The sequence below is a fragment of the Cucurbitaria berberidis genome (genome assembly GCF_010015615.1).
Source record: "Cucurbitaria berberidis CBS 394.84 unplaced genomic scaffold K460scaffold_2, whole genome shotgun sequence".
NCBI lineage: Eukaryota > Fungi > Ascomycota > Dothideomycetes > Pleosporales > Cucurbitariaceae > Cucurbitaria > Cucurbitaria berberidis.
Genome location: NW_024468936.1, coordinates 6,705,306 through 6,728,138, shown reverse-complemented (window position 1 = coordinate 6,728,138; position 22,833 = coordinate 6,705,306). Strand labels below are relative to the sequence as shown.

The following is a 22,833-nucleotide window of genomic DNA, read 5'->3' as shown; positions in this document are numbered from 1 at the left end:
GATCGCTATTATATCATCAGTACTAAGGGCCGCGCAACGTGAGGGTGGAATGTAGCTTGGCAGAATGGCAGAGGACACGTCTCCTCAGGTGTTTTTGGTTTCATAGCCAATGTTAACCATTATTGTCCATGTTCAGATGCATCTCGCAGAGCATTCGAAAGCACTGCAGGATGCGTTAATTTGCGAACGTTTTCGTTACGTGCTCGATGTCTTCGAAGGACGCAGTATCAAAGTAGAGCAGTAGCGCGCACTTCTAAAAACCTCTTTCGATATCGTAAATAAATCTAGAGATGAGCACTCCATATATACCCAAGTCGAAGTCTTAAGCCGCACCCGTGGACGGGCGATACCTCATTGCGTATGGAATGGACTAGTCCCTGAACGTCTTAGCGAGATGTCGCGGGGAGCATCTGGCATCACCGAGCCTCCAGCTTTAGAGCTCCAAAACACAACACACGACCTGCCATCACCATCGAAACATGGCGGACGAAGACAAAGAAAAGGCCGAGAAGGTCGCCGCGGCTAAGAAGCGCGTAAGTAGTTTTCATACTCTTGCGAGGAGGTGGTTACGATGCTACGGGCCTGACACGGCGTCCAAGTTCCCTTGATGGTGGTCGAGCTTGTAGCATCCTCTACATTCTGGCCAATGGCTAATGATATCCTCTAGGTGGAGCAAATGAAGAAACAGAAGGCGAAGAAGGCAGGCGGCGCAAAGAAGAAAGAAAGCAAGACCGAGGAAAGCAAGACCGAAGCTCCCGCTGAAGCTGAAGCCGAAGCCTCCACCACACCCGCGAAAGCTGAAACCAAGCCCGAAGAAGTTGCGACCGAACCTGTCGAAGCCACAAGCGCTTCGCCGGGACCCGTTGAAGATGATGAAGAGCCATCGAGCCTTCCCGTGCCAAAGCCATCGCATGGACGCAAGCTTTCTGTAGCCGTCGAGTCGCGACAAAGATCTGAATCCTTCTATCGCTCGGGCGCCGCTGCTACACCAATATCTCCCAATCCTTTGTCGCCTTCGGGTGGGGTTACGAGCGAGGTATACAGGGAACAGGCGCAGAGGATTGAAGAGCTCGAGAAGGATAACAAGAGGCTAGCGGGCGAGGTTGAGGATAGTGAGAACAAGCGGAGGAAGGGCGAGGAGGAACTTGAGGAGCTAAGAGAAGGTAGAGGGGATGTTGCGCTTGCTGTTGCGAAGGGCAAGGAAGCTGATCAGCTAGTACGTTATTCGGGACGAGAACAAAACTCTCAGGCTATGATATGCTAATCTGTGATACAGAAATCAGAAGTCGAGTCGCTCAAGCGACAGCTATCGCAAGCTCAGACACAAAGCACAAAGTCCAAGAGCCGTACCTCGACCGCCTCGCCTGGCCAGACCGCATCTATCGATGACCTCAATGCGCAGGTCGCTTCAAAATCCGCTACTATCGAATCGCTAGAGCTAGAGATTTCGAACGTGCACCGCCAATTGTCAGAGGAGACAAACAAGAACAATGAGCTACAGTCGAAACTGTCAACCCTCGAGATTGCCTTACAAAAGACCGAGCAGGAGGCCAGCTCAACGAAGACTGAGCTCGAGGAGCTCAAGGCAAACCTGGACAAGGCGAGCGAACAAGTAGACAAAGAAGGGTCAGATCGCGATTCTGCACAAACACGCATCGCGCAGCTAGAGGCGGAACTTGGTGCGGCAAATCGCAAGGCATCAGACTCGATATCCCGTGCCGAATTGCTGGAGAAGAAGATTGAGACTCTTACACAACTCCATCGCGACAACGATTCCCGAAACCAGACACGTGTACAGGAGCACAAGAAGGTCGAGCGCGAAGCAGCTGAGCTTCGAACTCGCATTGCAGGTCTCAGCAACGAAAATGCCCGCCTACGAGAAGCTGAGCAGCGTCGCCGAAAAGCCGATTTAGGCTCCATCGAAGACTCCAGCGTGCAAGAGCTTGTCGATGAAGAGCGCGACAGACTGCTCGCTCAAATGCGTACTCTGGAAGAGGAGAACTTCGAGTTGAGGCGAGGGGTATGGCGCGATCGCCGCCGCGACATGCAGCCCAACATCGACGACCAAAACGACCCTACTTCCGGTTTCGACGATGTCGATCTCTCCGGCCATCCCCCCAACCGCCAGCAACTCGCCAATCGCACACACTCCACCTTCACCGACGTGCTGAACTCTGGCATTTCTGCCTTTACAGGCCAAACGCCCGCACATCGACGTAGCGATGCCGCCACCAAGCCTAAGCCGCGGCAAGAGAGCTTGGGTAGCTTGGATGAGTTCGAGATTGATGAAGGTGCATTTAGGTTAGCGCAGGAGGAGGAGGCGAAGAAGCGGATTGAGAGGGTTAGGGAGGTTAAGAGGGGGTTGGTCAACTTCAAGGGGTGGAGGGCAGATTTTGTGGATATTAGAGTGGGGTTGGGCGGTGTCTTTGAGATTTGAACGAACGCAGATGTGATACCTCATGTGTTGGAAGTAACAGCATGACCAAAAGAGTTTATGGAGCATTCAGTCACGATACATTAGGGCAACCCGAAAGTTCAAAAAGACTACAAGCTGCGGAAAGACTCGTGTGCTCACCAACGCCTCAACCGCTTGTTGGGAACTATGGTCTACAGACATGATTTTGCCTCCAATTTCTTCGTGCCTCCACCATACACATGCGTATCAGCCAGCGGCTGTCCGTCCAGCACAACACTGCGACAAACCCACGGCAACTCCAACGATCCTTCCGTCCCAGTCGCCGTTGTAACATTTGCCACGAAATCGAAACACCCTGTCTCAGCTCCAAGTACTTCCCAAGCAACAGCAAACCTACCCAAGGGGCTATCAAACCCTGCATTGACACTCTTCAGACCCGCCGGAGCAGGCCTGAACCTCCATCTTCTCCACGCTACAATCTCCAAGCCCGCAACGTGTTGACTCAACGCGATGCTTGGCCCGGAACTCCAGCCGTGGGATAAGCTGGTGTAGGAGGCGTCGTTTTTATATCCCGCGTTGCCGCGATAGTATAAGCTTCCGTTCGCGGAAATGCCTTCAGCTAACGTGCTGCCCGTCATGAGGGGGGAGTCGAGCAGATAGGTCCATAATGTACGCGTGAGGTTGAGCGCGCGCAAGGGTTCATTGGCAGCGAAGTGGGCGAGGACCTCGACGGAGGAGATGAGGGGGGAGATGGTGTCGGGCAGTTCGGGCGTTACGGGGCCGAGGGGTGTCCAGAATTTGGTGAGACTGGCGCTGAGACGGGAGGCTTGGGCAGATGAGGTGGTGAGGTTATAGAGGAGAGCGAGGGCGTTGCCGTCTTGTGGGGTTAGGGTGGTTGTTTGATTGTCGTGGTAGAGTGATAGCTCGTCAGACCAGAGAAGGGCATTGTACGACTTCTTCAGGCGTTTCGAGGCGGTGGCCCATTGTGTAGCCTGGCACAGGATAATGGTGTTCTTTGACAATGCGGATGCCAGGTTGGCGAACGAAGTCAGAGCGTGGTAGTCGAGAGCATTGAGGGCGCTATTGTAGCCCCCTCCACCCTGGCGAGCCCAATCGTTTGGTTGTGTTTGGTTGTGCAGGCCGTACTCGTTGTCGTCGAGGGCTGCTGTAATGAAGTCGATGCCTCGCGTTATGTTTGTCCAGTGATGCATAAGCCATGCCTCGTCGCTAACGAAAATAGCGTAGTTGAATATGGCGATCAAGCTCCAAGCATGATACGTATCACTCTGCGCCCCGCTGCGAAACGAGCCAGTCGCAGGACCCGCGAAAGGAAATCGACCAGTGGTGGAATTTTGGTAGTAGAATAGGGTTTCCAACGCGTTCTTCACAGATGTGAGACCGTCGGCGCCAAGGGCAAGAGCAGCCGTCACACCTTGGATTCCTAGGTCGCCGGGCCAGACTGCCCTATCTCTCTTTGCGCCATCAACGAGGATTGACTCTCCAACGCCGATGGAGTTGTTGTACGCCCAGCCCGGCCGGACCTGTGGCAACCAACGTCCAGTCTTCCGTGGGGCGATGTTGGTTTGGACGGTGTAGGCCCCAGCGTACCAAGCTCTTACTAGCATATCATCATCAGGCGTGTAGAAGTGTCCGCCGTAGTTTCGTAGGTCCTTCGTCTGAGGGGCAAACCCAATTTCACAAGTCACATTCGATATTTCCACTTTTTCGAATGCATGAATCATCAAGAACCGAAACCCTCCACGGAACCTCTCCTCCGGGATCCTGTAGAAGTCAGAGCCTGGAGAAAGAGTGACATTCAATGCCTGGTCCCAGTTTTGTGCGGGCGTTGAGCCAGTGTCGTCTGAGATGGATCGATTTGCAAATGCAGGAGACTCGGCGAAGGCGAGAGAGAACTGGGGAGCGCTAGCATTGGTACTATTATTGATGTTGGCGTTGAGACTGATCCAGCCGCCGACTTCAATACCGAAATCCAGACTGATCTGGTCACCGGCGCCAAGTGAGATGTGCCGTGGCCTAGCATCGTCTGATATCACACTAGGTGAACCGGAGTGAGAATGGACAGAGGCGGGCTTGACATATCGAGATGCTGGGCTGTGTATGTAAGAGTTCCAGGGATTAGGCGAAGCAACGACGACTGTTGTGTAAATGAGGAGTTGAAGAACGGAATCGACATATCGGAACGAAGTACTTTTCATGGTGGCCGTTGATCTGAGCTCAGGTTCGAAGGGGCTTGCAATCGCAGGATGTGAGTGCTAGGTTGGGCGCCATCTTATCTCTATAACTAGCTTGCACCGCGCAACGTTTACCGAGAAGACGTGCAAGGTACGAAGGATCTGGGGAATTAACGCGGAGTAGAACATGGGGTAAGCTCCTTGTTGATTGGAAACGTCTAGCGCAAGCGAGAGCCGAGCTTGGGGACTCTGCAGAGTGCGAAGGAGCTGTTCACCGCTAAGGCGATTAGGCACTAGATGCGATACTTTATAGTTAAGCTGGCTGGATGAGGTGTAACAAACCTGCTGTATGATCAAGCGATGGTGACGTTTATCCGACGGCCTTTGAGCAGGGCGTCATCGCCCTGAAGGTCATTGCTACACCCGGCTACCTCTAAGCCTCACGGTACAATTGTGTCCGAGGTTAGGGTTAGGAAAGAGCAAGCGTCCCTGAAGAAACTACTCCCTAGGCCAGCTCCTTCTCGCTTCAAAAATTGTCTGTCTAGACGGCATTTCGGTTGCTTAGTACGTATATGAAGTGATATCTGAACTAAAAGCCTTGACATCATAGCCAAACTGACATGGGATTTGCAGTTATTTGCGCAACGGTGATCCGAGCCGGCCTAGTCTGTAGCGGGTTAGCGCATTGTAACTTCCAGGTATCTTGCTTCTCCTCACTGTCACAGTACTCGTGCAATCCACCATTTTGTCAGGCTGCATACTCTGCGTACCAAGATGCCGCAACGCCGACTAGAACACTATTTTGTCCCCTCTCGCGCCCCATTCATCCCGACAGGATGCAGCTTCCTGGATCTCCCCCACTCCGTGCGCAAACTCATATACGAGTATGCTGGGCTAGACCGCCTTTTGGTCGACCTCAACTACTCAAATCTTAAAGTCTACCGCAAAGGTACATATCCTGAGACACGCGATTGTCGTAAGCTTGATGCAAATGGCTGGTATGATCTGAAGAAGCTTGCTGTCGCTGAAATGGACGAACTTTGGGAGATCAACAGCGACTCAGAAGATGTTAAAGGTTACGGGACGTCGTTGTGGGGCAATGCCTATGGTACGCATCAGAGCATGCTTCTGGCGTCCAAGCAGATACATCAAGAAGTTGAAGCTTTTATATATGCCGGAGCTGTGTTTCGAGTCTGTCTGGGCCAACCCTTAGGATTTACGAGGTTGTGGCGTATGAGTGACAATGCGCTTTCCAACTTAGGTTCGTTAACGATTCGGCTTGATGTCCCCAAGACTGTAGTCTGGAATAGTGCCTGGGGATATTCACCTACGCCACCCAAACACATTGACCTTGCAACCAAATGGGGAACTTTGGTTTTAAAGAACTGGATTTTGACTCTGGAACGTCTTGTTCGGTCAGTCAGGCCCGGCCAGCTCAGGCTACGTGTCGTTTTCCACGCAAAGACAATGGGCGACGCGAGAGCCGTCATCGAGCCTATGATGCGGCTCCCACTTCTAAAAGACTGTGGTATATGTGCGGAACTACATGGCCAGAGTTGTTGGTGGAAACAGAAGCAAGTCAGTTTTAACTTACTCGTACATAGAGCTACATTGTGCGATGAAGATTACTGATTCCTCGAGGCAGGACGGCTACTACCACAGCCAGTATTACGATAAGCTACGGCCTACACGTGAAGACACGGAGATCTCCCGCCTCGTCCAACAGACCATCCGGAAGCTCACCCTTGTCCGCGATAGAGACCCTGCGCCGTTTAGGTACCTAGATCTCCCTCAAGAGTTACGCTTCGCAATCCTCGAGTATACCGATCTCGTTTCTCCAGATGCCGTGCAATGGCGCCCTCGCAAATGGATTCCTCGATCTCCGTCTTGCACATATTGCACAAACGGCTATCGTACAGCGATTAAAGAGAGCGAATCTCCATGCTTTTGCCATTGTTTTCCAGGCCCAAACATTGACGATCACATACAATGGTATCCTTGTTGCGAAGATTGCAGCCCAGAAGAATATTCTAGCATATGCTATTGCTCTTCCCGCGGCCCAATCTGGTCCTCTTCTTGCAAGTGTCGTTTTCCCCCTCAAATCCTCTTCACTGTTAGCAGCCAGGTCCGTCAGGATGCTATTTCAGTATATTATGCTAGTAATCGAATATTGGTAACGCCCTATAACAGTCCCGTAATACGGCTCTTGGGATTCGATGACGGCAGGTGGCCCGCGGCTGGCATTCATTTCATGCCGAAAATCGAGCTGAGTCTCTATCTATCCTCCATTGCCCACAATGCTCTTCAACACATTCGCTGGCTAGAGTGGATACTACCGAGTTCGCAACGGACATATCTCCTCCCGAGCACTCCGGCTTGGCTCGACTACCTCGATACTCTCTTACTAATGCAAGATACGATGAATATGTCAGCACTCACCTTCACAATCAACATCTCAGCGTCAGGAATGTTGTCGAGCGATAACGATTACGACTGGAATATATGTTTGCCTCTGAACGAGGATGCCTGGACGTGGTATGACACGATCATACTTCCAGTGAGACGATTGGGCGAGGCGGGATTGAAGGATTTCTTTGTGCACTTAAGGCATCTTGATATTGAGACGGGGAGGAGAGAAATTCATGAGCAGAATTTGGAGAAGATGGTTATGGGCAAGGATTATAATAGCACGGGGAGGGGGAAGCCAGCGGAGAGGGTACATAAGATGTTTGACGATTGGCGGGCGGAACGTGAATTTCGAACAACAAGAGGATGAAGAGAACTGATAAATCAATAAGAGTCAAGGAGAGTGATAACGGAATGCGAATGCGGCAGAAATACGAGACTTGGGACAAGCGATCACTGGAAACCAAGAAACAAGCCGCTGCAACGGTTGGCTTCAAAACAACGTGTAATAGAATGATGCCAACAGGCAGCATATTAAGTCCACTCATTCTTCGTTTTGATGTCCTGCGCGAATGGGAGAGCAAGTGCATCTGCATGGGGTTTAGGTAGCTTGTTGGGGCAGATGTCGATTTCGCGAACAAATTCCTCCCTAGGTCTTACGATATCTATTTCTTTCTTCCGTCATTGCCAAAGACCCCGACTGGTTTAATCCGCTACAGACAATATGGTGTACGAAGCAATTCTCATAGCCAACTCTATCCAATTGGTTCCAGGGAACTGCAGTGTCAGAAGCGTTCTATGCATGGTAGAATTATTCCTACAAGCTATGTTACAAATTGTAATAGCTAGTTCAACAGCTCTGTCCTCCCATGAAACGTCGAAGATTAGATGGATGGCCTTCATAAGGGGAATCGCTATGTAGAGGCGGTGTATGTGCTAAGAAACACACAGCCTCGAATTCTGCTTCTTTGGCCCTCCAATTATCCCAGACCACTATGGATCCCTCCGTGGCGCTGCTGACTCTTCGCTAAACCGCAACAGCTGTACCTACGTGGCTAGTTGGTCGCTTATACCTAGTTCCAATGGTTGCCTTGAGATGTGCGGAAGTTGCCGTGGCTGCGCCTCGTAATGCATCTGCCTCAACAGGCAACCAAAATGCACGGTATCATATAATATGCTGCCTGAATTCGGTGGACCTATCTGGCCTTTATTCAGCACTTTCTAGGTAAAATACCTGAACTGTGGTTTAAACCAATTCTCGGCGTTGACTTTACATACCCAAAAAAGATCCATTACCCTATATTTCAGACAAATGAACCTACTCGATTTTCCATTGGAACTATTCCGCGAGATCCTAGAGCACACCATCTCCAAATGTGCTAGGTGTGGTTCATCACACGGCGTTAAAGGATCCAATTACTTTTTCGATTTGGGTCTAGCACGAGTAAACCGTACGTATAGTAAACCGTTTACATCTTGCTCGCTGATATTGACGCTGTCGCTGCAGGTGTTTTCGAAATAGAGACCTTTTCAATTTTAGAAAAAAGCCTCTTTCTCATCAGAGCACCTAAATCTCGCTGGAGGGCCAAGGATAGCACATGGGAAGACTACCATAGCATTGCTCTCGCAAGATATGTAATCCGCAAGCCATACGAAGCAAATGTGTTTCCTTTGGATCATTTCCCCGCTCTCATCAATGCTGTTGTTGATAAGGTCCTTGAGCTCGAGGGTATTGACCAGAACAACGAACTTGTACGAAAGAGGTACATTCTTACTTTATGCCGCGCAACCGGCAGATCCGCTATTTTTGGCCAATGCAGAACGGATCCCTATCCAGAATCCCTATTGCGGGACCACGTGCTCGTTGCTAGTATCTATCTTAGCAAATCGGTGGTAGTAGAAGAGGTGCTCCACTTGCTCGATAGCAACGACAGGACTTTGCACATGAGATCTGCCGAGAGCGAATTTTGGGGTCGACCTCTGCTCGCTGCTGTTCGGACAGAGAATGTTCCTCTTGTCTGTCGACTGTTGGACTTGGGAGTACATCACCATCTGGAAGATTCTGACCATGCCGATTTATATTTCAAGGCAGCGGTCCATACAAAACGCGCTAAAGAGATCTTATCGCTTTTTCGCTGGCACCAGCATGGTCCCCTACGCCGCGAAGACGCGTTACACGACACCATACGCTATTCTATCGAAGTTGGCAATCTCGACGTGGCGAATATGATGTTGGACTTCCACCAAGCGATTCCTCACTGTTCAATGGGATCTGCGTTGCAAGCTGCCTTGAGGATTGCTTGTGGACAGGGCCTTGACCATGTGGTGACTCGACTCCTTGATCTTGGTTTGAATGTGAACGGGGATGGTTACATTTGGAATCGGGAAGAAGACCCTGCGTATTTGGCTTGTGCCGCTGGGCATGCGAGCACCCTGGATATACTGATAAAGAATGGCGCCGACAGTCACTGGAGCATGGAAGAGCATGTACTAATGGCAGTGGCAGTAAAAGCTGGTCACACAGGCGTCTTACGCATACTTGTGGATGCTGGCGAATCCCTTCACCCACTCCAAGCATTCAGTATTCTTGACCAAGCTGCTCCAAGACCGCAATCCTCGGAATGTATCTGGTACCTGCTTCAACGCGGCACTATCAACCTTAAAGACCTGATCCAAGGTGCTCGTACTAGGGGATTTCATTTTGCGCACATCATGACTTCCGCAGCGATATACGGGAACGCGGAATTCATCGAAGCTATGTTCAGGTTCGGGATACCAATCGACGACAACGAAGTGCTTTTCTATACAAACCAAGATTGTGCGCTACCCATTGTCGCTGCAACAGCGTATCGACAAACAACCACGGTGGAAACCCTGAAACAGCTTGGGGCACAGGAGGTAGATCCCACAAAATCCATCATTGCGCGCCATTTCCAGAGCGGCCTGTTTCCCAGTGACCCTCCAAGGCCTGAGGGTTTGCAACAGTGACGAGCACATGGAGGATTGCGGGTTCTCTAGGCAGCGGACGAACGAGCATAAGCTGGAGTTTCGCGGGTTTAGTTGGGTACCGATCTTCCCAATATCTTGGTAGCGGAAGGTGAGCACGTAATCGCGGAAGGGATTTTCCCCAGTGATTTTAGAAGCCTTATTTCTTTTGAAAATGGAGTGAAAGATGCAAAAATACTAAGAGGAAATGTGTTCTGGTTGCAATGCATACGAACATAAGGAGACGTGGAGAGATGATATAAATTCCGATATTCTCTTCTTACCAAGATTATAACATGTCATTCGTGAGCATACGATAGACGTTCAATAGAGGTGACAATGGTGTTCAGGCAATCGGGAGGGAGCATACGATCGAAGTGAGACGTTCGGCAGAACTCCGGCACCAGTCAAGTGGCTCAAGCTCAAAACTTATTCAAAGTTCATCATCGCAACCCAACTGCTGGCAGCTCCGTTCGACATCACCACCCACACACAGCACCTCACTACCCATCGCCAGACTCGGACCTACCTACTCTTCCTATCAACCAACCACTACACACCGCCAAAATGGTCAAGCTCGAGGAGGTCATGGATGAGGAGTTTATGCGCGAGCAGGATGGACCTCATGACGACGATGAATGGGATACCGACTCCGGTACGAAAGCACAGCAGCTATACTGATTGAAGATGTAGTAGAGAAATTAACAAATGATTAATATAGAGTCGGACACATCTTCCATCCATTCGCTCCACCCGGACGAAACGCTCTACGAGCGCGTGCTCGCCCTCCAAGACATAATCCCCGCATCTACACGTCGGTCCATTTCGTCAAAAGTAAACACCACCACATCATGGTTCAAGTCGGGGCTGCTGATGGGCGGCAAGACGCTGTGGGTGGTGAGCACGAGTGCGCTGCTGTTGGGCGTGCCGTGGGCGCTGGCGTACAGCGAGGAGCAAATGATTGTTGAGCAGGAGAGGGCCGAGCTTATGCAGCAGAGGGCACAGAATGAGGTATGTGGAAATTAGCCCTTTCGTGCAGAGGAGTCATTCAGACGGCTGCTAATAATCGTGTGTACAGTTCATGGCTCCTGGTACACCGACCCCGGGCATGCCGCAAGGCGCGAAGCCCGCCTTGTAAAAAGGCAAGACCTCGATAGCGATATTGTGCATCTCCGACAATGAGTTCTACGGTTATTCGCGACCATTTTCTCGCACGTGTTTTACTATAGAAAGTCGGAACAGGACGCAAGGAAGGGATTGAACTTTGCTGCACATGACCCAACGATCTGTACTATATTTCTCGACTCTTCGATAACGCATTGCGTCACATTACGATTACTACGTAACGCAAATGTGCAATTTTCAGAATTATGCATTGTACACTCGCATTTTATGCCACATGCTATGCTACTATGTTTACAAAGTGCTCATCTGGCGACAACTGTGTGCTCCGCCATATCCCGTCTACCAGTCGTAGCCCATTAGATGTCAACAAACAATGCGCCCCTTTTGCGACCGTCCAAACATGTCAGACGAGATTTGTAGCAGGAAGATCTAAACACTTCGCGCTCGTGCAACCCTAACCAACTGTCCGCCGGATATCGTGGGATGGAAACCAGGAAAGCAGGCGCTCGTCGTGCAGGAGAAGGGTATACCTTGCTCGCTCCAGAAAAGATGGTAATACAGCGAAGAGAAGAGTTATGAGATTTATAGTCGGTAGAGGTGGTCATGGGCGAGTTTAGAAGGGGATGGCGCCAGCTGATACTGCGGCTCCAGCCTGCTCCTGCTGCTCCATGACAGCCTCGTCGGCGGCTTCTATTGCAACGGCAAGACCGAGCTTGGCGGCGCTCTGGAGGATTGATTGTTAGCTGTGTAAAACTTCCATGTCATGTCGGATCGAACATACCTGCTTGTGGTCGATCTCGCCGGAGAAGGTTACGCGGATGGGCGGCGCAATCATCTTTTCCAACAAACACGATACCTTGCCCTGGTTGTCGACCTGGGCCCTGAATGACGACTGGCGGAAATCGTACTTGGCACCAATCGTGACGTTGCCCTCCTTTTGCGGGCCGGCCATGGGGCCTCCAGGGCCAATTCCAGCAAAAGCAAGGTTGCAGTTGATGCCTGTCTCGACCTTGTCGGTGAGCCTGCGCCAGTATGATGCCTCCAATACACCGCGATCAGGAATGATTTGTCCGCAAGCCATCCAGTCGGCAGCCCTGTATCGTGCTGCGTACGAGACATTCAACTCTGGTGGATATGCTGTAGCGGGGCGGCTCCAGAAGGCGTCGATGCCGAGCGACAGCTTCGGTGTGACAGCTTGGAGGTAGCTTGCCATGAGCATGCCGGTTACGCCGCCGTCGAGTACCGAGGGGTTGACAGCCTTTAGTGAGGCCGAGAAGTCGGCGCCCGTGTAGTCATTCTCGAGTGAGACCATGTTGCCTTGCGAGGTGAGCTGTACGGCGGTTTTTGTGACAAAGGCAGACGTCCAGCGCCAGTTGAAGCGGCCGGAGAACTGGAGGTCATTGTCGAGGTTGCCTTGCATAAACACCTAGAGAAATCAGCTTTGGAGAACAGCACACGCGCGCGCTGGGCGACCAAGGACGACGCACCCTAGGTGACCCATATAGGACCATGTATGAGTATGGCGGCTGCAGCTGCGAACCCATTGACAGTGAATGGGCAACCTGGAATAACGGGGCGGCGCTGAAGGCCTTGGTGAGCTCGGCGCGCAGGCCTGAGAAGCTCGAGTTGTTTAGGAAGACATCGCGCTGGACTTCCCTCGCAATGTTCTCCACGGTGCCGGGGTTGCTCAGTCCCAGCGCTTCTCTCCGCTCGTGATATGCCGCATATACATCTTGTAACCGTCCGAAGGGGCCAGTGTGGGCTACGCGGGCATGTGAGAGGACGTCGGCGACAGCTTGCTCCTTGGTCGGATTGAAGTCGAGAGGGGTGGCAGCCATGATGCTGGTAATGGCGAGGGTGACGGGAAGAAAAAAATGCGGTTAGGAGCTCCCTACAGGATAAGCGCAGCGACACGGGCGAGATGGAGATGGCAGCGAGCTAGGGCGGGTGTTTGGGTGCGTTCGCGTAGTCCTGGATGATGAATGATACAGTGAACATTTTCTCAGCGAGTCCTGATGACATAATGCACGCTAGACGGCCGCCCAGACAATTTTCCCTTATCATATCATGGACATGACGGTCAGAGAGGCTTGCTTTTTGGGCCTTTTAACCCAAACTCTGCAAAGCACTGCCCCGGGGTGTTTTATCCTCTTGCAACACTACCCGCCCTGACGAGAAGACGTTGTGCTGTGTTTGTCCCGGACCGCCCGTACTGTACCTGTTCGCTGACAGCGCTCGGCAAACGTACATCATCGCCGGATCCTTGGTTCCAGAACCGTGACGCTCAAACGCATTTCAGGCTTGCCTTGACATTTCGTTGCTCTACTACCGTTGTAGTTTTCTTCTTGTTCTCTTCTTTTCCTCTTTGTATATTCTACCTATAGAACGCTAGACATAGATCGGTGCAATGGATACGCTATTGTAAGTACACAACAACCCCACATGCGAAGCCAGTGTGAAAGGCCACCAAGCTGCACTTGTCCTCTTCAAAGAAGACTGACTCATTGCCGCCTATAGGACAGCAGAGATCTACGCAAACTCGCCCCGCTTCCGGCGGCGGTCGAGCACTTTTGTCGATGCAATCCACGATCTACCCGAGAGGGAGGAGATGGCGCCCGCTCAGTTGTACAGTACTGAGTCTGGGCGCCTCTTCCACTCTGGACGCATCGTCATTGCTACTGTTGGTCTACCAGCTCGGGGCAAGACGCACACATCCGTTGCCGTAGCTCGCTACCTGCGATGGCTTGGTGTCAAGACTCACGTGTTTCATCTCGGCGATTACCGTCGCGCTACGCTTGGCCCTGGCAAAGATGTCCCAGACGACTACTTCTTCTTGAACGCCTCTCCCCAGTCTGTCTTGTTGCGAAACAAGATATTGAAGAAATGCCGCGAAGACATCTACCATTTTCTGGAGCACGACAAGGGGCAAGTGGCCATCTACGACGCTGTGAATGCCATCACCCAAGGTCGAAGGTCACTGGCCAAGGAGTTTGCGAAGAACGGCATCCAGACCGTCTTCATCGAATCGCACTGCACAGATGAGCGTATTATCCAGGAGAACGTTCGTCGCGTCAAAATCTCGTCACCAGACTATCAAGGCTGGAAGGATGAAGATGCGGTTCAGGACTATCTTGCACGGATCAATTCGAGGATACCGCACTACGAAACCATGGAAGAGCCGGACCTGCACTGGATCAAGATGATCAATGCCGGCGAGCGAGTAGTGGTGAACAATTGCGCGTTTGGATACCTCTCGCAGCGAATCGTATTCTACCTGCTGAACCTGCACATCAAGTCGCGGCAAACCTACTTTGCCCGTGCTGGTACGACGCGAGAGGAGGACTCGTACAAGGCTGATGCATCTCTCTCACCCGAGGGTCATGATTATGCCAAGCAGATGAGCGAAGTGCTTCTACGGTACCGTGAGCAAGAGAAGCAGAAACTAGTCGAGTCAGGAGCGCCGGACGCTGCCTTGAAACCATTGACCATCTGGACCTCGACGCGACGACGTACTGTGCAGACGTCGGAGTACTTGGCGTCGATGGGGTACCGGGTCAGACAGCGATCGCAGATGAGCCAGATGAATCCTGGAGTGTGTGAGAAGATGTCCGAGGCAAAGATCCGAGAAGAGTTACCAGGCGAAGTCACAAAGCATGAAGCAGACCCGTACCATCACCGTTATCCGCGAGCAGAGGCAAGTTGTCACTTATTTTCCTTGACGCAACAAGCCTCATCACTAACATGTGACCAGTCCTACCACGATCTCGCAGTCCGCATGGAACCCATCATCCTCGAGCTCGAGCGTGAAGAAAACGACCTCCTCATCATCGCCCACGAGTCCGTGCTACGCGTGCTCTACGGCTACCTCATGGCCTGCAACGCAGCCGACATTCCCAAACTCGAGTTCCCCCGGGACGAAATCATCGAAGTAAGAAGCCAACCCCATCTCCTTTTTCCCACTACTCCCCTTTGAAAACGAACTATTACTAACCTCTTTTCTTCAAGATCATCCCCTCGTCGTACAACAACGTAGCCAAACGCATCAAAATCCCCAACCTGCCAGACTCGATGGTCCCCGGCAGTCCGCAAGACATCAAAATGCCCGTCCCGCCCAGCGGCGCAGTGAGTCCCTTTTCCGGCGTCGGCACCCCTCAGACGGGTGGCTCGTCGGGGGCCGCGACACCCCAACATTCTACTACTGCTACTACTGCTGCTGCTTCTGCTGCTACTCCCCAGCCGCTGAATCTCAAGAAGACGCATATTAACCCGTCTGACTGATCAGGGCCAGGTGCGTGTGCGCTATCGCTGTCGCTATGGCGAGACGTGGGATAACGAGCGGGCGAGTCAGCAGACGGAGTGGGATTCGGGCTTGGACGATTGACGGTTCTTGATGTTGGGGACGACATGATGGCATGGTGCTTTCTATGATGAGCATGTTCACTTTCGCTTTCGCTTTCACTTTCGTACACGACGGGATGAGATGGCTGGGTTCGGTGGGTGGGGGTTTTCTTCTTAGTGTGCTACAGCATGGGCGTTATGGAGTAGACTTGGAGAGCATGGCGGCGGGCTATGTATGATATTGCTATACACATGATATCCTGCTTGATCTCTTGTTCATCATATTCTAGTTTCGTCCATAATCTTTCTAGCATGGCATAAGAAGACAAAAGATTGAAGATAATCAGAATGTTCGTATTCGTGAAAGTTAAACTATACAGAGCCGACTTCGCTGCAGAGCAAACATGACGAGTCAGTTCATCTAAGGCATACGTCTACTACAAAAGTATAAAAAAAGATAACCGCTCCCAGTAAGTCATCGTCGCTCTTTTTCGAGCGGATAACCAAATACTCCGTAATGATAGAACACGCCCTCGGTATCCTTCCGTGGTAGTCCGTCAATAAAACGCCAGTGGGGGTAACATATCCATGTACCTACCGAACCAACCAAAAACAAAACCAAATCCCTAATTTTGACCGGGGAGAATGCTCAGTCGTCCTTGACGCTCGAGCTCACATACCCGTCATCCACATCTCCATCTCCTTGCATTTCCGAAAGACCGACAAGGGCCTTGCTTGCGTCCAAACAACTACCAACAATGCGAGTTCGCACTTTGTTGGAGAGTCCGCTACGGCGGCCCGTCTCGTGACCAACCCACATGCGCAACGAGCACGCGATGCGCTCGAGGCCAGCGCTGGTCTCCGTCTGAAGCGAGGGGTCCTGCATGAAACGCGTCATGACCTTGTACCCAGCGACAAAGCTGAGGAGCGTCGTGGTGATTTCGGGGAGGCGTGTGTTGTTGACGACAAAGGTGGCACGTTGACGTGCGCTCGGCGAGCATGACTCGATCAGGGAGAGGCACTTGGCCAAGGTAAGGGCTTTGCGGACATCGGTTGCAACATGACCTTCGCCGACGAGGTTCATGAAACCAGCGTCGGCAGGTCGTGGAGTAGATGGTAACGCATTGAGTGCGGCCGTGATGCGTTCCTCGCGGTCATCGTCTAGTACAACTGCCTGTGTGACCAGACCACGCAATTGGGCCTGTGAGTTGGGAGGAGCGCATTGAAGGGCGAGGTCCATATCAGCGATGACACCCTCCTTGGGTGAGGTGCTCTTTGTGGCAAGGGTACTGGCAAGTCCCTTGTTGAGCACAAGGCTCGAGTACCAGGCCGCAAGCGCGTCTAGAGGCGAGCAAATGGCAAAGTCCTCGACAACGCCGTCCATGGAAGTATCGACGACTGTTTTCTCTGCGCTTGGTCGGTTCCAGGCAAGGTTATAGGCACGCTGTACGATGGCAGGAACCAGCACCTCATCGCACTCGCGCTCAATGAGGGCGGCTAGATGCTCAGGTAGAGGCTCGGCTTCATGGCCCTGCTTCAATGCTAGATTCAAGGCGATTCGATGTTCGCTTCGTGCTGTATTCCAGTAGCTTCTGGCTAGCTTAGCGCTCAAAATGTCCATGATCCACCAGGAGCCGTGACCCGTGTTGGCGATTTCCCAAAGAAGAACCCGGATGTGCAACGCTTTCAGCATAAGCCGAGCTGGCGTGTCAGGCAGCGTTCCCGAAGCCATCAATGTCAGAACCAGACGACTCTTGCTGATCTCTGCATCGCCTCCCGTAAGCTGGGCGTCCAGCGCGATTTCCCACGCCTTGAGCCGAGCTGCTTCTTGTTCCTTGGTCAGGCCCGTGAGATAGGCGTATCCTGGCCAGCCGATGATTTTACGTGTGCTAAGCTTCAGCGTCTTCAGGCCCAAGGCGGCGACTTCAAGGATGAAATTGTGCTGAGGAACCCAGACGGTCTGAATAGCGGTGAGCCACGCCTTTCGACGTACCTCGACAGGGAACGCGAGTGATGGCGCTGGTGTCAGGAGTACTGCTGGCGCGGCCTTCTTCTTCGGCTTGGACTTGAAGTCAAGTAAGGGAGCGACTAGGTAGAAGAAGGCGCCAAAGACAAGGAGAAGTTTGGCGAGAGGAATCTGAGCGGTCGAGGCGCCGAACGAGGCGCGAGGGGCAAGGGTGCTGGCAAGGTTGATCGGTAAGGCGAATAGACCACGGCCGGCTGGCTCTTCTTGTGATTGCTCGCGCTCGACAATTCCTTCCAGGATCATCAGGCCGGCGAGAGAGCCGACCATGAGCTTGCCGAGCATTGCGTTGTTGCGTCGCCCGTTGACCATTGGCGGCCCGACGGCTTGACGGGCGCCGCCTGCGTACGGGGGATAGGCATGTGCATAGTGTTGTTGCGGTGGCAGTCCACGCTGGAGCGCGGCGATGTTGTCTGGGACAGGAATCATTCCTTGGGGCGGTCCTGATAGAGGCAGTCCATGTGTTTGCGAGAAGGGGTCTTCTTGGTACCTTGTCCCATCAGGGGTGCCGACAATGCCATGAAGTGACATGGGTCCTGAGATGGCCATTTTCTCGTAGCTCTCTAGCCGTCCCTTTAGCGTGTCCAGCTCATCTGAGATGCGTTTGTTGCGTTTTTCCAGATGCCGGATGTACTCGGTCGCTTTGGAGAGCACCGTGGCTTTGTTCAGCTTGTGGGCTGGGGTGAGACCTTCAAGATCTTCGGGGTCGTCGTCCTCTTCCGTGCCATTGGGACGTGACATGACGCGGAGACTGGGTACGCTGTCACGTAGGGCGGCAATCTTGTCGTTGAGATTGGTCCTATACCGCTTCTCGATCATGTTGTGCGCCGTCTTCTTGGGTGGCTGTCCCTTGTCTTTCTTGCCCGACGACGGCATGGAATCAAAGTCCTCGTCGTCGGAAGGCGATTTCCTCTTCTTGGAGCGTGCGACAGGTTCTGGCGAGGAATGCGACGACGATGCCGAGCTGGCTCGTCCGTTGTTGAGCGAGCTGGGGCTGTGGTGAAGACTCGGGGTGGAGACAGGCGGCGGGGGAGCGACAAAGCCCGGTTGGGTGTACCGCTCTGGCGAGAAGAGGGCATTTTCTGTGGCCATCTGCTGCTGCTGCTGCTGTTGTTGCTGCTGTTGCTGCTGCCACATGGTGGGCGAGTAGAAGCCGTCCTGCTGCGAGACTTGTCCCGTCAGCGGTGAGCTCAATGCGTTGACGTTGGCGTTGAAGTCGAAGGAGGATTGCATGTCGGCGGCGCTTTGGCCAAAGGCAAAGGGGACGCCATTCGATTGCGCAAACATGGAGGCGGTGGTGGTAGGGATGTTGTTGGACTGCAGCGACTGCGATTGCTGGTGGCGGTTGGCGAGAGGAGCAGGAGGAGGCGGTTGTTGCTGGTCGGGTTTGAGGTAGGATGGGGGCGCAGGAAGGTTGGCAGGCTTGGAGTCGACGGTCTGGGAGTTCTGAGACGCGGCGGCGGGGTCGTATTGCATCCACTCGTTCCAGTTGGACATGTCGTCGTCGGCCGTGGCAGGCAGCGTCATGTTGTCGGCAGCGGTGGAGAGCCAGGGCCCGCGCATGTTGCCAAAGGGAAAGTCGCTGGACATGATGGGATCCTCCATCTTGTTCGCGTTCCCGCCTGGATCTAGTGCGGCCGGGCCAGTCGGCTGGGGGCTTGGGGGCAGTCGAAAGTCGTCAAACACACAGTAAGGGCCAACCTGTTGCAGGGACGGCGAGTTAGCAAAGCGATCCAGAGTGTACTAGAGGAGTGCTCTGCGGCACGCACGGCGATTCTCTCCAGCTCCAGCCCGTCATCGGGGCTGCCATAGGCGTCTGAAGCCATTGCGGCCAAGAGGGGAGGGGAGGGGAGGGGGGCAGATCTGATACGTGGGACGAGGGCGACAGCAACAATGACGACAACAGGACAGGGCAGTGTATATACACGACAGTGAAAGTAGACGGGGCTCGAGGCAAAAGAGGGAGCGCGCGCGCGTGTGTGTGTGTGTGTGTAGTCTTACCAGCTGCAAACTACTCTATCTGGGTGCGTCCGTCAGGTCATGCCATTCATTCACCGACGGGACAGCGCGCGCAGCTCAGGATGCGGACTGGCGGCAGTCCGGGAGCCAGGCAGGCTTTGGGGTTCGTTGGTTGGTTCGATGGTTCGTTCGTTGGACAGACAGACAGCCAGCAGCAGCAGGAATTAGGGCAGAGGGCCGTAAATGGCAAGGGGGCGGCCACAAACTATCGTACGATGGTGGACTGATGGGGGCTGCCAAAGCGACCGGGGGCTTGCCGTAGCCTCGCAGAACAAGGACGCCTCTCTCGACGAGTATCGACTGCTACATGCGATGGGTGTCTTGGGTACTACGAAGGCGACGAGAGAGGGGAGAGTGTGTGTGTCTGCGGGACTCGATGTCGCACTGGCTTCGTAGGTGGGTGGTTCCAAGGTAGTTCGGGTGCTCTTTGCGCCAGAGAGGAGCCATCCGGGCCGGGCGCCAGCCGCAGCCGACTCGATTGGCTCAAGCCTCTCCATAGTACATAACAATAGTCAATAGTCATCTCAGTGTCAATATCTAGATCAATCAAGGTGAAAAGAAAAACCTCGCGCTGCATCGCACTCTCTAACTGTACTACGGCCCATCCACGACGTCTCTGCAAAGCAGCTCACCCACGCATGGCCCCTATCCCGCCAGCTTGGTCCCCTTTCCTCTGTGCCTGGCAGCTGACGGCTGCGCTACCATGGTTCTGCTCTGTCAGTTGCCGTCATCATCTCTCGTGGCTTGGCACAAAAACCCCCTCGAGTCCACCATCCCACACATGAAACTATTTGGTGCGAAACCTTGATACGCCTCCTCGATGCGACGTGCAGCGCCTCCAGCCGTACAAGAGGCTTTCAATGTTGCTCTTGAACAAAACTAATCTCCACAGCGGGAGGCGGGTGGACAGAGGCAAACTTTACGCCATCGCTTAAGCTCGAGTTGCACGCAGCACAACGACGCGTCCTCGTGATGATGCAGTTGCACACTTTGGGAACCTCTTCTCATCCATGGTCTAGTCGTGGCTTCAGGACGCCACCCGCGTCGCTTTCCCATAGGTACTCGACAAGGCACGTCTCGAGTACAGCTGCAGCCACTGCCGACCGGGCTTTTCCAAGCGATGATCGAGGCTTCATCCGCTCCCGTGTACTCCAAGTGCAGTCGGCTGGTGAGAACACGATTGGAGGTTTCGCCCATGGCGGTTGCGGGACGAGCCTAGACATGTTCGTCGTCGGATTCGGCGTCGTCAAAGCTGGAACAACGAGCATGTTACGTCGACTACGTGCCGTTCAGTTGGGACGGTGGCCGCGCTGTACATCATTGGAACTGGTACATCTCAGGATACATCTCAGGACGGGTCGACGCCGAGTGGTAATGACAGGCGCTCGCTGTTTGAGCTGCACAGAAGACGTCTCAAAGCCTCTCCATGCTCTCGACAACTATGCAATGCATTATTATGTATCTGTAACACAAAAAGGGTTCGTCCAGGCCCTGCGGTGTGAAGTCATGGATAGCGTGTCATAGGTGTGGGCTCTCGTGAAGATCGAAATGCTTGTATTGTGGAGCCCACTCCCTACGAGTTATGTCAAAGATAAATCCGAGTTCGCGACGAATAGACCCGTATAGCCTTTGATTGAGCGACACGGGCGAGATGTGCGTGTCGTAGTGGGATCTACATGCTCCTCGAAACAGTTCCCTATGCGGCCCGTAGGCTCCTGTACCGTGTGGCCAGAGCCCCGGCTTCTGCTACGAATGGTTAAAGGGGGCGGGCGTGTTCGCCGCGAACGACTCATCTGGGGACAGTCAAACTCAAAAGTCAAACTCAGATGGCAGTCTGCTCGCCCAAGGCGCCAGCCAGATCCTACGGCGTCAAGACGATTATTAGCAATGAGCAATGAGCAATCTCTGCCATCATGGAGCTGCAGGATCGGACTATGCTGTTCATGCGCGTAGCCGTTGGCGAAACTCGAATTTCGACCCGAACAGGCCAGCAATTTCACCAAGCGACACAGCTAAGAACCTGTTGGGCTGTATCCGCTCCGATATAGGCAAGTCCTTTACACCCGCTAAGCCGCAAACCAGTCCAACCAGAGCAGAAAAGGAGGCATGCGAATGTCGATCGACATGTCAAGCTGCAGGGCGCCCAAAAGAGGTCTGGGCTGTGCCGTACCGCTCCGTGGACCCTGGCGAGGCCGGCACTTTCCACGTTCCTTTTTCCTGCGTGGTGGTGCCCGGCCCATGTGCAACAGTTGCTGGCTGCGCCGCAAACGCGCAGCTTGCGGGTCCGAGACGGATCATCTTGCTCCCAAGCCGTTAATGATGGGCAAAAGGCCGGATCTGCGCTCAGAAACACAGATGGCCCAACGGCTCGCGTCGAGAATCGTACGATGTTAGTGCTGATCTGAATCGACTTTACTAGTTTCTGGGCCCTGTCGCTTACGCAGGAGCATGCCTACTGGATGACTAGGTCTGTTTGGCTACGACAGCTGCCAATACCTGGTAATGCAGGAGAACAAGGAGAAGGAGAAGAAGCAAGTGTGCTCGCAGTGCGATCGAGATCTACTTTAAGCGATGGTGGAATGACTGAAACTGAGGCATTATTGAGTCAGGTGAAGGCTTCTTCCGTCACTTCACTCTTGGAGGGAAGGATTGCTGCACAGGGCAAACCATCCTGCGCGAGTCGCTGGGTGATAGCTGCATGAGGTGGATGCACGCCTCTATGTATTGCGCTCAAAATGTCCGACGTTGTTAATTGCCTGGGGGTCGCATTAAAGTCTACACTGTCGCTGGAGCGCATGTGGGGCTTTTCACAAGACTGTGGGGTACCAGGCGGAGGAGGCTGGTTTCCTTGCCCCTTTCAGGCTCGCAACCTTGGGTGATGATCAGATACTGCACGGTGTCGGCAGTGCGCTCGCTATCCTGGCCGAGGGAGGCATACCGCGGGTAAACAAGATGCCTGAACCATGCGCACTCGAATCGCGTCGCTGAGAGGAGAATTCCGTGCAGAGCAGTGCAAATAGCCGGTATGCAAGATCTTGTGCTGGCGACCGGTGGAGCTTGGCCAATCACCATGTACCAAAAGTCAGTGTTTTTTTCGGCCATATATATCGCGATTACCTGGAATGCCTGGCCTATAACAACGCTGCTAAGAACATGCCACTGCGACTAACATTCCGCTCACAATCTCTTTCCCCCAGTATTGTAGTTCTCGTCGGCTCTCCCAGCCATGGCGTTGGTAATTGGGTTCCCTATGATGTTGCACTGAGCGAGTTCCTGCAACACAAGCACGCTTTTCGGATCTGATACTCGTCAATCGGGTGTACAGCGGG

General features: G+C 53.2%; 10 protein-coding genes across 10 annotated transcripts; 7 read left to right on the top strand and 3 right to left on the bottom strand.

Moving 5' to 3' along the window:
- Nucleotides 1–479: 479 nt before the first annotated feature.
- Nucleotides 480–2,437, top strand: K460DRAFT_376097 (M protein repeat protein-like protein; the record flags this gene model as incomplete). Its single annotated transcript, XM_040934838.1, has 3 exons — nt 480–533; nt 668–1,216; nt 1,277–2,437. 3 exons carry the CDS (start codon nt 480–482, stop codon nt 2,435–2,437), a joined length of 1,764 nt encoding a protein of 587 aa, XP_040792035.1.
- A 170-nt stretch (nt 2,438–2,607) lies between these two features.
- K460DRAFT_415833 (glycoside hydrolase family 78 protein) lies at nt 2,608–4,764 on the bottom strand (the record flags this gene model as incomplete). Its single annotated transcript, XM_040937763.1, has 1 exon — nt 2,608–4,764. Exon 1 carries the CDS (start codon nt 4,630–4,632, stop codon nt 2,608–2,610), a length of 2,025 nt encoding a protein of 674 aa, XP_040792034.1. The 5' UTR covers nt 4,633–4,764.
- Nucleotides 4,765–5,382: 618 nt separating this feature from the next.
- Nucleotides 5,383–7,623, top strand: K460DRAFT_415832 (uncharacterized protein; the record flags this gene model as incomplete). The annotated part of the gene is made up of 5 exons (XM_040937762.1): nt 5,383–6,186; nt 6,254–6,355; nt 6,405–6,733; nt 6,799–7,335; nt 7,407–7,623. The coding sequence occupies 5 exons, from the start codon at nt 5,383–5,385 to the stop codon at nt 7,621–7,623; spliced, it is 1,989 nt and encodes a 662-aa protein (XP_040792033.1).
- Nucleotides 7,624–8,326: 703 nt separating this feature from the next.
- Nucleotides 8,327–10,002, top strand: K460DRAFT_404690 (uncharacterized protein; the record flags this gene model as incomplete). Its single annotated transcript, XM_040936759.1, has 2 exons — nt 8,327–8,465; nt 8,522–10,002. The coding sequence occupies 2 exons, from the start codon at nt 8,327–8,329 to the stop codon at nt 10,000–10,002; spliced, it is 1,620 nt and encodes a 539-aa protein (XP_040792032.1).
- Nucleotides 10,003–10,566: 564 nt separating this feature from the next.
- On the top strand, nt 10,567–11,137 carry K460DRAFT_354312 (mitochondrial import translocase, subunit Tom22; the record flags this gene model as incomplete). Its single annotated transcript, XM_040931779.1, has 3 exons — nt 10,567–10,654; nt 10,721–11,010; nt 11,078–11,137. 3 exons carry the CDS (start codon nt 10,567–10,569, stop codon nt 11,135–11,137), a joined length of 438 nt encoding a protein of 145 aa, XP_040792031.1.
- Nucleotides 11,138–11,562: 425 nt separating this feature from the next.
- Nucleotides 11,563–13,100, bottom strand: K460DRAFT_365352 (uncharacterized protein). The gene is made up of 3 exons (XM_040933160.1): nt 12,612–13,100; nt 11,906–12,550; nt 11,563–11,848 (listed from the first exon to the last, which is right to left on the bottom strand). Exons 1-3 carry the CDS (start codon nt 12,960–12,962, stop codon nt 11,738–11,740), a joined length of 1,107 nt encoding a protein of 368 aa, XP_040792030.1. The 5' UTR covers nt 12,963–13,100; the 3' UTR covers nt 11,563–11,737.
- Nucleotides 13,101–13,208: 108 nt separating this feature from the next.
- On the top strand, nt 13,209–15,781 carry K460DRAFT_305658 (6-phosphofructo-2-kinase/fructose-2,6-biphosphatase 3). The gene is made up of 4 exons (XM_040930011.1): nt 13,209–13,545; nt 13,642–14,818; nt 14,876–15,052; nt 15,130–15,781. Exons 1-4 carry the CDS (start codon nt 13,532–13,534, stop codon nt 15,400–15,402), a joined length of 1,641 nt encoding a protein of 546 aa, XP_040792029.1. The 5' UTR covers nt 13,209–13,531; the 3' UTR covers nt 15,403–15,781.
- A 42-nt stretch (nt 15,782–15,823) lies between these two features.
- Nucleotides 15,824–19,545, bottom strand: K460DRAFT_331480 (sterol regulatory element binding protein-like protein Sre1). Its single transcript, XM_040930802.1, has 2 exons — nt 19,255–19,545; nt 15,824–19,186 (listed from the first exon to the last, which is right to left on the bottom strand). The coding sequence occupies exons 1-2, from the start codon at nt 19,309–19,311 to the stop codon at nt 16,112–16,114; spliced, it is 3,132 nt and encodes a 1,043-aa protein (XP_040792028.1). The 5' UTR covers nt 19,312–19,545; the 3' UTR covers nt 15,824–16,111.
- A 931-nt stretch (nt 19,546–20,476) lies between these two features.
- K460DRAFT_354308 (uncharacterized protein) lies at nt 20,477–21,028 on the top strand (the record flags this gene model as incomplete). The annotated part of the gene is made up of 1 exon (XM_040931778.1): nt 20,477–21,028. One exon carries the CDS (start codon nt 20,477–20,479, stop codon nt 21,026–21,028), a length of 552 nt encoding a protein of 183 aa, XP_040792027.1.
- Nucleotides 21,029–21,398: 370 nt separating this feature from the next.
- Nucleotides 21,399–21,821, top strand: K460DRAFT_404685 (uncharacterized protein; the record flags this gene model as incomplete). The annotated part of the gene is made up of 1 exon (XM_040936758.1): nt 21,399–21,821. One exon carries the CDS (start codon nt 21,399–21,401, stop codon nt 21,819–21,821), a length of 423 nt encoding a protein of 140 aa, XP_040792026.1.
- Nucleotides 21,822–22,833: the final 1,012 nt, after the last annotated feature.

Excerpts from the sequence above, each read along its gene's own strand:
- K460DRAFT_365352 (XM_040933160.1), bottom strand. The coding sequence starts at position 12,962 with ATGGCTGCCACCCCTCTCGACTTCAATCCGACCAAGGAGCAAGCTGTC. Across the intron at positions 12,551-12,611 it reads TCCTATATGGGTCACCTAGG|GTGTTTATGCAAGGCAACCT; the intron begins GTGCGTCGTCCT and ends TGATTTCTCTAG. Across the intron at positions 11,849-11,905 it reads GCGAGATCGACCACAAGCAG|AGCGCCGCCAAGCTCGGTCT; the intron begins GTATGTTCGATC and ends TCAATCCTCCAG.
- K460DRAFT_305658 (XM_040930011.1), top strand. Across the intron at positions 14,819-14,875 it reads ACCGTTATCCGCGAGCAGAG|TCCTACCACGATCTCGCAGT; the intron begins GCAAGTTGTCAC and ends ACATGTGACCAG. Across the intron at positions 15,053-15,129 it reads CCCGGGACGAAATCATCGAA|ATCATCCCCTCGTCGTACAA; the intron begins GTAAGAAGCCAA and ends CTTTTCTTCAAG.
- K460DRAFT_331480 (XM_040930802.1), bottom strand. The coding sequence starts at position 19,311 with ATGGCTTCAGACGCCTATGGCAGCCCCGATGACGGGCTGGAGCTGGAG. Across the intron at positions 19,187-19,254 it reads TGGAGCTGGAGAGAATCGCC|GTTGGCCCTTACTGTGTGTT; the intron begins GTGCGTGCCGCA and ends TCCCTGCAACAG.